Source organism: Simochromis diagramma, unplaced genomic scaffold, assembly GCF_900408965.1.
Source record: "Simochromis diagramma unplaced genomic scaffold, fSimDia1.1 OVJJ01000653.1, whole genome shotgun sequence".
Lineage (NCBI taxonomy): Eukaryota > Metazoa > Chordata > Actinopteri > Cichliformes > Cichlidae > Simochromis > Simochromis diagramma.
This window is the reverse complement of record NW_024387544.1, coordinates 8,193-22,667: the sequence shown is the minus strand read 5'-3', so window position 1 is coordinate 22,667 and position 14,475 is coordinate 8,193. Positions and strand designations below refer to the sequence as shown.

The 14,475-nt window shown below is 37.9% G+C and overlaps 2 protein-coding genes across 3 annotated transcripts; one reads left to right on the top strand and one right to left on the bottom strand.

The window, feature by feature from the left end:
* Positions 1–4,658: 4,658 nt before the first annotated feature.
* On the top strand, positions 4,659–10,956 carry LOC120727423. Of its 2 annotated transcripts, XM_040021653.1 has the most exons (13): positions 4,659–5,119; positions 5,497–5,712; positions 5,821–6,059; positions 6,383–6,486; positions 6,601–6,863; positions 6,968–7,165; positions 7,254–7,340; positions 7,499–7,597; positions 7,814–7,968; positions 8,090–8,218; positions 8,446–8,586; positions 8,866–8,983; positions 9,362–10,956. In XM_040021653.1, exons 1-13 carry the CDS (start codon positions 4,906–4,908, stop codon positions 9,577–9,579), a joined length of 2,181 nt encoding a protein of 726 aa, XP_039877587.1. In that variant the 5' UTR covers positions 4,659–4,905; the 3' UTR covers positions 9,580–10,956. The 2 variants fall into 2 exon arrangements, 1 of the variants encoding a protein (XP_039877587.1); XR_005694532.1 differs by lacking the exon at positions 9,362–10,956 and having other exon boundaries at positions 8,446–8,775; positions 8,866–8,960.
* On the bottom strand, positions 10,338–13,413 carry LOC120727417. Its single transcript, XM_040021648.1, has 7 exons — positions 12,950–13,413; positions 12,233–12,366; positions 11,782–11,929; positions 11,291–11,434; positions 11,073–11,177; positions 10,867–10,961; positions 10,338–10,342 (listed from the first exon to the last, which is right to left on the bottom strand). The coding sequence occupies exons 1-7, from the start codon at positions 13,318–13,320 to the stop codon at positions 10,338–10,340; spliced, it is 1,002 nt and encodes a 333-aa protein (XP_039877582.1). The 5' UTR covers positions 13,321–13,413.
* Positions 13,414–14,475: the final 1,062 nt, after the last annotated feature.

The following is a 14,475-nucleotide window of genomic DNA, read 5'->3' as shown; positions in this document are numbered from 1 at the left end:
CTAGTTTTCTTACAATGATCATGTTGCCACTTTTTTTTGCATTACAACAACATTCCTCCTTATTTAAATGTTTTTTCATCGTGCTCCATGGCAGAGAAACACAGATATGCTTTTTCCTGGGCCTGGTTTAAGTAAGAGAGCTGGATTAACGGCCTCTGTGGGCGAGAAGAAGCAAAAACCACATTTTGCATTAGAGTATGATTTATTGTTGGCGTCAGAGATGCAAAATAACGAATACTTCAATACTGTACTTAAGTAGAATTTTCTGGTATCTTTACTTTACTGCTGTACTTTTTTGTGCCTACTGTATACTTCTTTATACTTCTACTTCTCACATTGTAACACGCGTATCTGTACTTTGTAATCCGTACATTTGTAAATCAGCCCCCCGCACGCGTGCTTTGGACGCAAGATTACTTCAAAATTTTGTACATAAATTATATTTTAGACCCTGTACTTCTTACTTCCACTTGACTAAAAAGTCGAGTCAGTGCTTTTTAAACAGAGGTATCTAAACTGTAGTAAGGAACGTGTGTACTTGTGACACCTTTGGTTAGCGCCAACACTGTAAATTTCGTCACAAACAGATTTATATATTTATCAATACTTCTATTCGTCATTCTTTTCTGTACAGCTTTTTTATTGCCCAGATTTTAGTTAGCCCCTGTTCAATTGACTGTTATATGTCAATAGAAACATGTCTCACAAATTAAAGTGTCTTGTAATATATTTGTGGGGTTTTTTTCAAGAATTTTCTTCCCAAATCTATTACATGCCAACTGTAAATTGTTATTTCTGCTAAAACCTTAACTTAAATGTATATATGGTGTTTATCTGTTTCTCTCTCTGTTTTAGATACACATATCAATCTGGAATTTGGGCTTAAAGCCAGAATTGCAGGAATGCAACACGTGTTGCAGAGGACTCTTTCACTGCCCTCTGTGCCCCACTTTCAGCCCTACTGTCAGGGCAAAGATTGAGGAGCATCTAAGTGTGCATATAAAAAATGCTTTGCCTTTCAAAGGTATGTTTGTATTAAATATACTTTATAGTTATAAATATGCACTTTTTTAAGCACTTCTGCAGTATCTTTGTTGACTTAAAAGTTGCTGTTGATATTGTACAGTTCAGTGCATTCATCTGCAACAAGAATATTGTTTTTATAAAATATGTTTTTATTTACTTTTCACCACTTTTCTTGACATAACTTTTGTGATCCATACCATTTTTCTTTCATTATTGAGGTTGGCTTGGATGTTTTTGTTAACATGTACAATCTGATTGTTAGACAAATTGATTGCATTCTATACAACTACATTTAAATTACGTTTGTTTGTTTGTTTGTTTGTTTGTTTGTTTGTTTTTTCTCTTACAGATAAAATGATATGCCGGTGCAGGCTGGCTTGTAGGACAACAGGACACTTTCACCGCCCTGTCTGTAAGATTACAATCATACGGCGTGGGGATATGGCAAGGCATTTATTGTCTTATCAGCATTCTTCAATGCCAAGTCAGCCAACATTATCAGGACTGCTCCCCGCTGAACTCTCCGACGAGACCCGTATTCCTCCGGCAGTACTCTTCGAGGAGCCCCGTCTCCCCCCCAAGGTTTTGTCTTCGGTATCTGAACCATTTTCTGAGTCTTTGTTAGAACATTCATATGCTCTACCCTCTGTGTTCAATAAAACTGTAGCTGACGGAAAGTCCATGAAAATGACATGCCCTCACTGTGGCCTTACTCTTCATAGCTCTGGCAAGCTATTTGCACACTGGAGAGAGGAAGCCAAAGCTGTGCTTGAAGGACAACACGTGCCCATTTTCAGACTGAAAAAGCGCAAGTTCCAGGAAGTCAGTCAGGTCAGTATTCACTTTAAACAGTAGTGTAATTACATGGTTAGTGACATTTGAATAACTGTTAAAAAAACTGTTCTGCAACAGAGAAATAACTATGTTTTCATCCCCGTTTGCCTGACACAGGAGCCAGCAGTTGTTGAATATCTGCGTCCTGCTGTGCACTGGGTTGTCCAAAATAAGGCACTTTTCCGTGGACATGTAACAATGCCCAAATATCTGTCCTTAAATCAAGGGGACCAGCAGAGGGTCTTAAGAGACATGTCAGAGGAAGAAGACACTGGAGCAAGGGACTTGTTCCTCTTTGTTTTTCAGTTTGCAGAGGACATGGAGCTCTTTTTGAAAGCATGTGCTGATGAGCAGGGGCTAAGGGTCAGTGCTATGACATGTAATGGACAAATGAAGGCACTGGCTGTGTTTGTTTAATATGTCGTTGTTGTTGTTTTTTTGTTTTGTTTTTTGCGTAGTACAAAATTCCAATTAAACTTATTTCAAAATGTTGTTCACTTGATTATGTGTCCATACTTATAATAAAGGATTACAGTGTAACAGCATTAAATGTAAATGTAACAGCATTTTTTTTAAACTTGTAATTTCAAAATAAAAAGCTTATTGTTGATATTAACAGTAAAGAATTGTAATCAATAATATTTTTATACATTTTAAACATTAACTCTCTGGGCTCTATCCTGGCCATTTGTGGACACTTCACTTATTCTTTTTTTGACTACTGCACTGCAGTGGACCAAAACAATGACACGGGTTTGATCTTAAGGATGTAATAGTTGTGTGTGTTGTGCATGACATTGCCACACAAATATGTATTTGCAAGATAGAGTAGTATAAATTATGATGCATGAAATATTACATAGGCTGCAGTGAATTTCTGTTGATACAGACTATTGAGCTTTGAGTTTCCCAGTCAAACTTAGCTTTGAAGCACATGCTAAAAACACTTTTACTCTTGTACATTTCATAACAAGACACCATAGCCAAAATATTAACAAAATATATTTTATTAAAAATTTAAAAGCTGCAGCACATACAGCAACAAACACCGTTATTAAATGTGTCCTGGAGTTTATGCAGGTGCAGAAAGTGCTGCTGCTGTAAGTCAGCCTAACAGCTTCCAGATCACTTATTTTTCTGGAAAGATGGTAGGAAGGGCATCACTGCTCATTTCTACAGTCTCCCAGATCTTGGAATACAATCCCTTTGTACCATGAAACCACTTCGCAGTACTAGGAGTCCACTAAAACCTATAAAGAGAGTGATCCTGGAAGAAATGGGGCACACACTAGTGACCTCAACAATTGCAAGACAGCCTTTTCCCCGATGCTCAGATGGGAAAAAAAGGAAGTTTCATGAAAACATTAGGACTTTATCACCGTTTTATCTGAAAAGTTAATGGTAATATATAACCTAACTGGCTATAAAGAGTAAAAAATTTAGATACAATTTTGATTTTGATGAAAAGGACTGGTGCTATTTTAAAGAGTCACGTCGGTAAAAGTAGATAAATGTTTTAAGAAATATACATTTTATAGCATTTTGTGAACATACACAAAAAGTGGCCTTTTTTGGCAACAAACAAGCTGAGAGAGAGTTTTATATTTTTGGCTCTCCTTGAACAAAAATAATAGTGCATAATAATCAATGTTGATGTTAATCAATTAGATGTCCCAGACTCTACTATTAATAATACAGCAGCCCCTCGTTTATCGCTGGTGTTACGTTCAAAAAATAACTCGCGGTAGGTGAAATCCATGAAGTAGCCAAGTTTATTTTTTACAATTATTATAGATGTTAAGACTGTAAAACCCCTCACTACATGCTTTATACACTTTTCTCAGACAGGCATGAATATTTTCACACTTTTCTCTTTTGTTCAAACACTCTTAGAGTTCAAACCTTCGTAGAAACATGAGTCCAGTATTATGGAATGAAACCTAAAGGTGCATTTGAGGGTGCAAAACGTTTCGTCGGCATTGTTGTGTTTGTTTGGGAGAAAACTTACAAACATACAGTACAGCACTTCAGAGTTACACTGCTAGCGATTGAAGATTTATGTAAATTCGACAAGCTAAACGCATTCTGTACTGTACAGCAGGAGTATGGAACTCCAAAGTGTTCAAAATTAAATAAATAAATAAGTCATGATGAAATAAATAACTATGTGAATAAATAAGACACAGATATGTAATGTGAGAATGATATTGTGAAATAATTGAACACATTTTGGAAAAAAAGCTCATTATTGTGAAATATATTGCATTCTGCTATATAAATTTACTTATTATTGTGAAATATTATTTCATGATCATTATTTTTCACAATAACAGAGATTATTCCTGAGGCATTTTATTTATTCCCAGCCGTTTTTAATCCAAAAAGTCCTTTTTTCAAAGTCAGTCTTTATTTCAAAATCCCGTTTTTCCCAATGGCCTATATATTTATTTATTTATTTATTCTAGCGATCGTGGCTCAAGAGTTGGGAGTTCGCCTTGTAATCGGAAGGTTGCCGGTTCGAGCCCCGGCTTGGACAGTCTCGGTCGTTGTGTCCTTGGGCAAGACACTTCACCCATTGCCTACTGGTGGTGGTCAGAGGGCCCGGTGGCGCCAGTGTCCGGCAGCCTCGCCTCTGTCAGTGCGCCCCAGGGTGGCTGTGGCTACAATGTAGCTTGCCATCACCAGTGTGTGAATGTGTGCGTGAATGGGTGGATGACTGGATATGTAAAGCGCTTTGGGGTCCTTAGGGACTAGTAAAAGCGCTATATAAATACAGGCCATTTACCATTTACCATTTATTTCATAATGCGACTTTTCAGCAGAATGACTTTGTCTGTCAATCAAGAAAGACAGGGCGGAGCCAGTTGTGTGATTGGTTGCTCCTTTGCTCAGACATAAGTAATAGCACATGAAGTGTCGATTTAAGTCTAATGGTGCAGTGCGTCTCCTACGCAGACGGCGGCAGTGTGCAGCTCGAAATAAAGTAAAGGCACCAACAAGTGTTAAACACTGGGCGCGAATAACGTTTAGGTGCTTGTGAAGGGCATGGCTGCAGGACACAAGTCCGTTTCTGAGTTACTCAGAGAAGTTGCTAACCGCTTAGATTGTACGTCTTCACCTCAGTCTGAGAGAGTGTTGCAGCAGCATACTGGAGATGAAGCGGTGCCTGGTCCAAGTTCCCATCAAAACAGCACAATGTTAACGTTAGCAAACGCTAACACTATCACAGCTAGCTCCACTCCACGAAACGCTGTTCAGGGTAAGTAACGATGTTATTACTGCTTGGTTAGTCTGTCTGCCAAAAATGAGCTTTTTAATCAGTTCAGTCACAAATTTTTTTATACAGTTTTTATCATAGCAAAGAACTTAATAAATTAGGTAAGAGAAGATAATCGTCTTCTGGGTTAATGTCTGTATCACTATTTACATTGTTGTAGGTAATAGTTAAATCATGACGTTTTAAAGTGTCTTATTTTCTCTGCTAATATGGAAGTCAAGTAATCTATGTGAATGAAAATAAAGCAATTCTAGTTCAATGTAGTGATCTTGTAAGAGGGTATAATACTTGCAAATTAAGTAGCAATTAATCTAAGCTTTTAGAATGTTTTCTTTAATATTGTTTTTCCCTTTTTAAAGCTGAAGTCGCAAGACTGTTTGCCCCTTACAGAGTGAGGCCTTCCTCAGCGCCACTTTCATCTCTGACCTCGCATTCTTCCAAGAAAGCATGCCGCTCCATTTACACACACACCTTCTTCTGTTTACATGATCATATGTCAGACACAGTGCCAGCTAAAGCAGTCAAATTTGACCTAGCAGCAGCTGGACTTGGAGAGAAACGGATTTCATTCCAAGGTGATGCTACATGTCATTTGTTAATATATCAAGATTCAGTTTAACTACATTTTTACTCTTATATGTACCATTTTTGTAGTAATGTACAGCAAGTAATGTGTTTTACAGGAAGGGATGATGACCCAGAAGTGGTCAAGGCAAAGATTGAGGATACCTTCCCTCAGCTGAAAGACACAGGAGGGTTTGAACTGCTGAGAATCTCGGGTACAACACGAAGCCGTAACCTGTGCACAATCCCAAGCCCAGATACTGGATATACAGTGCGATATCTCCGCAGTCCGTTTAGTGGAATTGGACAAGCTTTGATCTATATAAGGCCACTGCAGAAAAGTATTGATTTGGAAGACGTGAGTAATGACTAGGGTCACAATATGTTATTTGCATGTATTAATAAACTAGTTCAAATGGCTAGCTAAGCTCAACTATGTGTCAAATCACTTTAGCTGTCAGCTGGTTAGAAACATGACTGCATATGAGTAATAATGGTTCTGAACGTGTATGTAAGCAATTGTTAGAAAAGGTTTAGAAGGAGATATGTAATTTTGTGTTTACAATTTGTTTCTGCTTCTCATGTTGGCAAATGCGATTGCAGAACTGTCAAAATATTTTTTATCACAGTATGCACCAAATGTATATTAAATATATTTTTTTATCTCCATATTCTCTGTAGAGCCTGACAACCCTCCAGCAACAAGGACCCCCCACAAAATGCCTGAATTGTGACATTAACATTCCTTTAAATAAAATGAAAAACCACATCACTAAATGCACAAGGTAAGGAACATCTTTGATTTTCTATATATTTTAGTATATAGTGTGGAAACTAAGTAAGTCCACTTTATATATATTGGTGATGGATGCTGAAATCTCTGCCAATCCCTCTCACAGTTCATTGAGTGGTGCTGAACCTCAGTCTGTTACTGAAAGTCAGGCTAGGCAGACTCGTAGTACAACAGCAAGGTCAGAGGTCCCATCCTGTAGCAACAGTGATGCCTGGAATCTGTCCTGCGGGGTAGAGGAACCAGATAGTATCATCTTGGAATCCACCATAACCTCAGCAAGAGCAGAGCAATCGTCAAGTGATATGGTGGTAGTGCAGGAAGATGCATCTCATCAAGATGAGGAAAAGTCACTTCTAGGGGAAAAACCAGGTAGTGACAGGAATTAAGTTAGGAAGATACCAGACAAATGGCAAAAAATACATATATTTTATTTCTTTTGATTCATGTGATCCATACAAATGTGTACCTTTCAGAGTGGAAATGTGAACAAGATGCAACCAGAGCAGCCTGGCTCTACAAGTCCGAGTTACTTTCAAAGTATGAGACCAGAAAGGCAGTAGTCCTGCAAATGGACTTGCGGGAAAGTATTGTGGATCAACAGAGATCACTTATCTCCCTCTACAAAGCTCCAAAGGTAGAGTGGGCGGGCCCTGTCAGCTGCAAACTGGAAGGTATTTTTTCTGTATTGTGAAAACATTAGAAATCCAGTGACTGACTAATCCGAAACTTCACAAGTTTTTTTCTTCTTCTTCCTTTTAGGGGATGTTGCTGTTGGAGAAGGGGTGAAGAGATTCTTCTTCTCAAAGGCAGTTTCTCTAGTACAGTCTGGTTTGCATTTGAATTTTGGTATGTATGAAACTAGACTGGGCACATGTATAGTGGATTAAATAAGAGAATATTTCATCATGTAAAGAAAATGTATTTGTTATGTAAATGAGTTAATTGTGTTAAAATTACTGCCTGGATTTCTCATACTCACCATAACCTAGCTGTACTCTTTTCAGGGAACACAGATCTTACAAGACTGTTTGACGGTGAGCCAGAACACTTGACTCCGTCCACTTCTCAGACCTTGCTTGAGAGTGACATGTTTTTGGTGGCAGGTAAGAAAGTTATGTACAGAAATAAGAGGAATAGTAATTTAAAATAATACATGTGCAGCACTAAAGGAAAAAGCATTACTTGTGTTACATTATCCTAACTGTAACCGTAAAGATGAAAACTAGATTGAATACAGTTACAAAACTGTTTGTCTTTACCCCCATGCAATGTTAGGCTAAGTGAATTTATTATGTTTTATTTTTATTATTTATTATTAGGAAGAATAATGGGACATTCATTCATTCATGGTGGACCGTGTGTGTCTGGTATAAGTCCTGCAATCATCCATGTCCTTTTTGGTGGCTCACCTGAAACAGCTACAGTTCAGATTGAGGATTGCCCTGATATTGATATCCGCAGCACTATTCAGCTGGTTTGCATTTTTGTACCATTATTTTAAAGAATTACTATTTCACTAAATATTAAATTTAGAGACAAGATTGAATAGCCATCAGTACCTACTACTGACTAATTTTTTTCCCCCTCTGTCCTAGCTTGATGGCACTGCTGAATTAACAGAACTGGAACGAAGAAATGTTCTCGAGCTAGCCCTGGCTTGGGACCTGCCAGGTGTCACACAAACCAATAGAAAGTGGCTGTATGAACATCTGCTATTCCACGCTGTGAGTACGGACTTACTCTCCCCAATAAATGTAAATTTTAAATAGAAAAGCAAATCAAACCTTTGGATGTGAATAAGTACATTTTTCATATACATTAAAAAAATCTCTTTGGAGGCCATTTGAAATGCTTTATCAGTACAGTGGATGTTCTTTAAGTATTTAACATTTAAAGTGTGTTTTACTTTACGGACTCACACTTCAGTTTTGGTTTGGTCTCACTGTTGTAGGTCATAACACGAACAAGCCGTCAAGTCAAGCAGCTGAGGAAAGGGCTTAAGGAGACCATGGTATGGCCGCTTCTGACAGAAAGATCAGACATCATTCCTCTTTTCTTACCAAGGGAATCAGAGACTGCTCCCTGTGGTGAGGTAAAGTCAGGTCACATCTTTTAACATCTGAACAGTAAAGGTATTCGGTTAATTTATGAAGGATGAACATTAATTGTTGACACAAAACATCAATATACTATTTTGTATGCTTGGGCTAGTCGAACAGCTGGGTTACGTTTAATAAAAATACACCTAATGTTGCTGACGCTCTTAAGACTACAAGATACGGTAAGTAAAGATATAAAATGACAAATTAAGCTTATTTTATCTTGTAGCATTTAAGAGAAAAAATTAACCAAGGTGAACTATTTTATGCAGTCTATTCTAGAAAGGATAGTGTGGCCTGCCACAGAAGATGAAGATGAGGAGGAAGAGGAATGCTCTCTTGAGGATAAATGCAGAGTGGCAGGCTACCTTCGGTCCTTCATTGAAAATGGTAAGTCTGCTGCGATAGGCATTTTGCTATTGGTTTTCTCTGATTATACTTTGGTAAATTACATACAGTCCAGTGATCTCGGGTCATTAACAAAGTACACTATAGTATAATTTTGTTTTCTTATTTGCTCCATACTGCCTCCATGCAATACATAAAAAACAGAGTGGTGGCATTATCAGTTGCATTATAATTGTATGCAACTACTTTTAGCTTTGTTACCATAAAAATATCTATGACAGCTACAACAGCAATTTGAGTGGGCCAAAAATGTCTTGTGCTCTTTATGTAATTGTTCATCTTTTATGGTATTTCTCCATAAAAGACTCAAAATAATGAATATAGGATGTCATTATAGCTCAAAATAATGTTCCATTGCAGCGTCTTGTGCACAACGAAAAGCCCTCATCAAGTTTTGGACAGGATGGGAAGTCTTGCCGAGAGAAATGACTGTGGAAGTGGTCAACAGCAGTCTTCCAAAGTCTTCCACCTGTTTTGAAGTACTACGTCTTCCTGCACACTACTGTACCTATGAGTCATTTCTAATGGACATTCAGGTGTGTCTCAACTCTACTGACTCAGGTTTTGGTCTGGTTTAGGATTGATTCCATAACCACATGGTAAGATTAGACCATTTTTCTTTCTTGCATCACATTACTGTATTCAGTGTTCAAAGAAACGGACAATCTAGTGAGTTCTAGATCCTTTAATACACTTGACAGTGTAAAATACACAGTACAGGTGAGCATTTATTGCTTTTTGTCAGTTTATATTAAAAAGAGTTTAGAAAACAAAATCAGTTCACTGTACATTATAAATTAGACAGTATGTTTATTTTATTCTCGCTACTGGAAAATTTATTTGCATTAAGATTTTATACTACTGTACCGTGTGCATTGTATTAAATCTGCTCAGAGTTGACATGTACTGTACATCCAAGAAATGAATATCAAATCACTTATTTTATTGTCACTTATTTTTATTATTATTAAAGTGACAGCTGTGTAAAACAAATCCTGTTTTATAGCCACTCACTGTTTTGTTGAAAATGAAATTTGTTATGCTGTTTTGAGTCAGTATTAGCTACAAAGCCATAGATGTAGAAACTTAAAAAAGGGGTGTGAACATATTGCACCTGCTTACTTTGAAGAGTTAAGGTGTGGTATCAAACATAAGTTTGAGTGACTGAACAGTTTCACAGTAGGCATCCAAAGCTTGACTGAGTGAAACGTTGTTGTTTGGTAGCACAGCAAGCTCTCGTTCACTCAGTGCACGTGGGAGCTGAATCTCAGGAATGGTGATCTCATTTGATGGGCAGTGATTATGTGGTCCTGTCCAGTCCACACCATAATCCTCATCAACCTGAAAGACCATGCACATGTTTTAAATCTAAACTGAAGAGGTGTTTCCTGCAGCTGTTCCTAGATGGACTTATTGAGTCTGTCAGGGCCTATTCGAGTTTTTTAGGCATAATTATTCATTCACCCATTCTAGGTCAGGATTGGTTCTCTTCAGGTATAACAAATTTAACTTTGTTTAAAGTATTGCCATCTATACCTGACAGATTGAATAAAAGGAGAGAATGGCTTGAGAGACATTTTCACTTACAGGAGAAATATTTGGTACACCAACTCGAACAGTAGAAATAAACTCATCTCAACTACAGATAGTAGAGTTTTACATAGAAGAACAAATACGGATCAAATAGTCATGTACCTGTGACAAATCTTGTCCCTCCTTTCTGTGCAGCAACCAGAGTTGCAGAGGTGAATGGTTATTTGCTGTTCTGAGTCCGTGCTGATTCCATGCTTCCTGGAATGACTGAAGATGATGTTGAATGTGATGCAAAAAGCATCTGTGCAGTGCAAACAAGTCAATTTCTTCACCAGGGTTGAGCAGTCCTTGAATCTCCAGCTGGGTGAAGATTGTGTAGAAAAGGTCAAGGACGTTTTCATATACATCCCCCCACAGGCGCTCAATGCTATAAGACACAGTGAAAACCAGTCAATTATGCTCAGAAACCATTTGTTTTGTTACAATTGCATGTGTAAAAAAAAAAAAAAAGTAAGACAATCAATTTACTTGTCCTTACCGCTGGTTGTGAACACTTCTGCCTGTAATGTGAGAGTTCCTGTTCTCCCCCATTGTCTGCACCATGAAATGTGCAACCTTCACATTTTCCCCTCCTTTGTCTGACCTGGAAAAAAAGTAGAGAAGTTTTGATCCGAGTCAGTGAGAGTAACAATCTGAATATAACTACTGTCCAATACAGAGTTTTTTGACATACTGTATTTGTTAAACACCTCTTACCGGACTCTTGATGGTATGCCATATTGTCTCATTGCTGACAAGAAACCATCAAAAACTGTTGTAGCTTTGTTGTTGGTGGCAGCTTTAAGGTAGACAATTAACCTAGAAAAACCATCTATCCCACCATGGACAACAAATCTCCATCTGACAAGGCAGAATTAAAAAAAACAAAACAAGAAAAAACATTGTCATGTCCCCAGTTACATACAAGCAAGACCAATATTTCAGTTCCATATAAAGTGACAACATGTTATAACAGGAATGTAAAAGAAATAATAGAAGGGAAACTTAAACACTTTACAGAAAGATCTGTAGTGCAAGGAATCACATGCATAATGTAAAGCCTCAGACATGACTATAGCGAATCCTGTAAATGGCCTTATATGACAGCATTTAAGATTACATTTACAAACTCAAGGCTTCATTTTACAATTTTATACATGCATTCTGTTACTTCAATGGAACAGGGAAAAGGTGATGCAAGTACTGACCGAATTAGTTTATGATTTCCATCGATATGCCAAAGGTGATTTGGTGCTGGTACACTGTACTGACGACGCCTTGCAGTCTGAATAGATAACCGTCGCATCATGACCCCTTCTGGATTGACTCGTCTCATTGAATCCATCAGTCGAAATCCTGATTAACAAACAGATCATGTCTTAGTACTACCAACTACAAAAAGGACTGTATTGTAAACACTGTAATGCTTATGAGACAGATCTTCATTGCTTCAGGTAAGTATCCAGGTGCTGTACAGATTTACTAGGGAGAGAGAATCATGTACAAACTGGTTCAAACAGGAACATAACTGCATAACAGTGATGCGAACATGCCTAGTCATTTTTGATGCCTACATTATAATATCACATCATGGCTACACTGACACATGCTTTCTGGGCCAGAAACTGGTGTTTGTATATTCAAACAATATCAGCTTACTTTGAATGTGTATGCCTCTGGATCGTAGATGTCCCATCATCATTCTGCAGCCGGCATTTGGGTGATGACGCTGAATGTCCAGCACTTTTGCATCCAAGTCCTCATTCCCAATAGAAGAATACCTATCAGATTTTCTGCACATAATTTTTTTTTTTTTAGTATAAAAGCAAGTCTCAACAAAACGTTTTCCTGAAAGAACCAAGGACGTAAATGTACTCTTGTTTTTGCTTTACCGAAGACACCAGAGAAAGTATGATATTTAAAACGCTGCTGAAATAGACAAAACCATTTCAATAAACTTGCTATTTAACATCAACTTTGTTATGTGTTATCAGAGAACAATTAGCTGCAAACAGCAATGAAACATTCAACTATGTACTATTTAAAGCACTAATGACCCTGCTGTCTACCAAGATGTGATAAGTAAGTAGACTGTGGAAAGCTGGTGGGTCTACTCTGTGTAAAAGGTTCCTACAGGCTCCACTGCCCCCAGTCTCCGAGTTAACACACTCTAACAGCTAACACTGCGCCGGCTAAACGTGTCTCAACAACGAGATGGCGCCGATAGCTTTAGCCGTAGCTGCCCCGCTTATTTTAGACATTCACAATAAAAAAGTAAGCGATAATATTTCAAAATCAAACGTCATAATTAAGGTCAACATCTAAATAATGCTGTGTACAGACTCACACAGGTGTTAAATTACAGCATAAACTTACCTTAGACCTTCCTCCGTCATTCTCCTCCTAATTGTGCTCGGAGACACAGAAAACATATCGGCAATTACCCCGATGGTTATCCCGGACAGCACGAAAGTCCTGAGTGCTGCAGCCGGGATTTCAAGACGTGGACGACCAACATTTGAAGACTGTTCTTCCTCGGCGTATTCCAAACGAACACGGTGCTGAATCGATCTTAAACTTTCGACAATGCTGTCATCGATGCTAACATCTTGAAGAGCAATTATCATCCCAAGCATTTCAGAAACATCATCTAAACGACTCAAAACAGTATCTACAGGTAAATGATCCCTCTCTATCTGATCTGCTAAAATGAGCAGAATTGACTGAAGTTCACACCAGTCCGCCATCCTCCGTGACTTTTGACCTAGCACGTTTTTGCTACCTGTAGCAGCCGTTCGCGGAGCAGGTATCCAGGAAAACTAGTCGATAGTAAACGATCAGCCAATAGGCGCAAAGGTCAAGCCCACTCACACCGATTGACAGACAAAGTCATTCTGCTGAAAAGTCGCATTATGAAATAAATAGGCCATTGGGAAAAACGGGATTTTGAAATAAAGACTGACTTTGAAAAAAGGACTTTTTGGATTAAAAACGGCTGGGAATAAATAATATGCCTCAGGAATAATCTCTGTTATTGTGAAAAATAATGATCATGAAATAATATTTCACAATAATAAGTAAATTTATATAGCAGAATGCAATATATTTCACAATAATGAGCTTTTTTTCAAAATGTGTTCAATTATTTCACAATATCATTCTCACATTACATATCTGTGTCTTATTTATTCACATAATTATTTATTTCATCATGACTTATTTATTTATTTAATTTTGAACACTTTGGAGTTCCATACAGGAGTCCCCAACCTTTTTGCACCACAGACCACTTTAATGTCAGACAATATTTTCAGGGAACGACCTTTAAGGTGTCGCGGATAAATACAACAAAAGAATTAAAAAAAGAAACTGTGGTATTTTGTAAATATAATAATAAACGTGACTTGAGCTGTGCGCCAACAACAATGACAGTGACATCCTCCTCTCTGCTTTTTAATGCTCTCTGGTCGCTATGGTAACGCGTAAATAGTTCTTTCAAAATAAGACACACAACTACAACCATACATTTCACACCGGAGGATCAACTCTCGCGGAACGGTACCAAAAGACTCACGGACCGGGATCGGTCCGTGGGCCTATTAGTGACCGCTCCTGTACAGGAGACACTGAACTAGATTGATTGACAATGGTCTACAGCAATCAGAACGCACAACGCGATGTACTGTAAAAAAAAAAAAAAAAAAAATCAGCGAAACAGCAAGTGTCACTTTTGGCCACGAACAATTTAGGGGATGGTGAATTTTTTTGAACAAACCCAGAGTGTTAAAAAACCCCCACTTAAAACCATTTTTATTTCTCAGCAGCATCAATAGTAACAAAAACGCAATTTAGTTTTCGCTGTCAAAGTCGATTTAACCGAAGTTACGTGTTTACGGCTAGTG

Coding starts and splice junctions, on each gene's coding strand:
- LOC120727423 (XM_040021653.1), top strand. CDS start 4,906: ATGGCTGCAGGACACAAGTCCGTTTCTGAGTTACTCAGAGAAGTTGCT. Junction 5,120..5,496: donor TCCACGAAACGCTGTTCAGG/GTAAGTAACGAT, acceptor CCCTTTTTAAAG/CTGAAGTCGCAAGACTGTTT. Junction 8,984..9,361: donor TCGGTCCTTCATTGAAAATG/GTAAGTCTGCTG, acceptor GTTCCATTGCAG/CGTCTTGTGCACAACGAAAA.
- LOC120727417 (XM_040021648.1), bottom strand. CDS start 13,320: ATGGCGGACTGGTGTGAACTTCAGTCAATTCTGCTCATTTTAGCAGAT. Junction 12,367..12,949: donor ATGACGGAGGAAGGTCTAAG/GTAAGTTTATGC, acceptor AATTATGTGCAG/AAAATCTGATAGGTATTCTT. Junction 10,962..11,072: donor AGAAGTGTTCACAACCAGCG/GTAAGGACAAGT, acceptor TGTGTCTTATAG/CATTGAGCGCCTGTGGGGGG.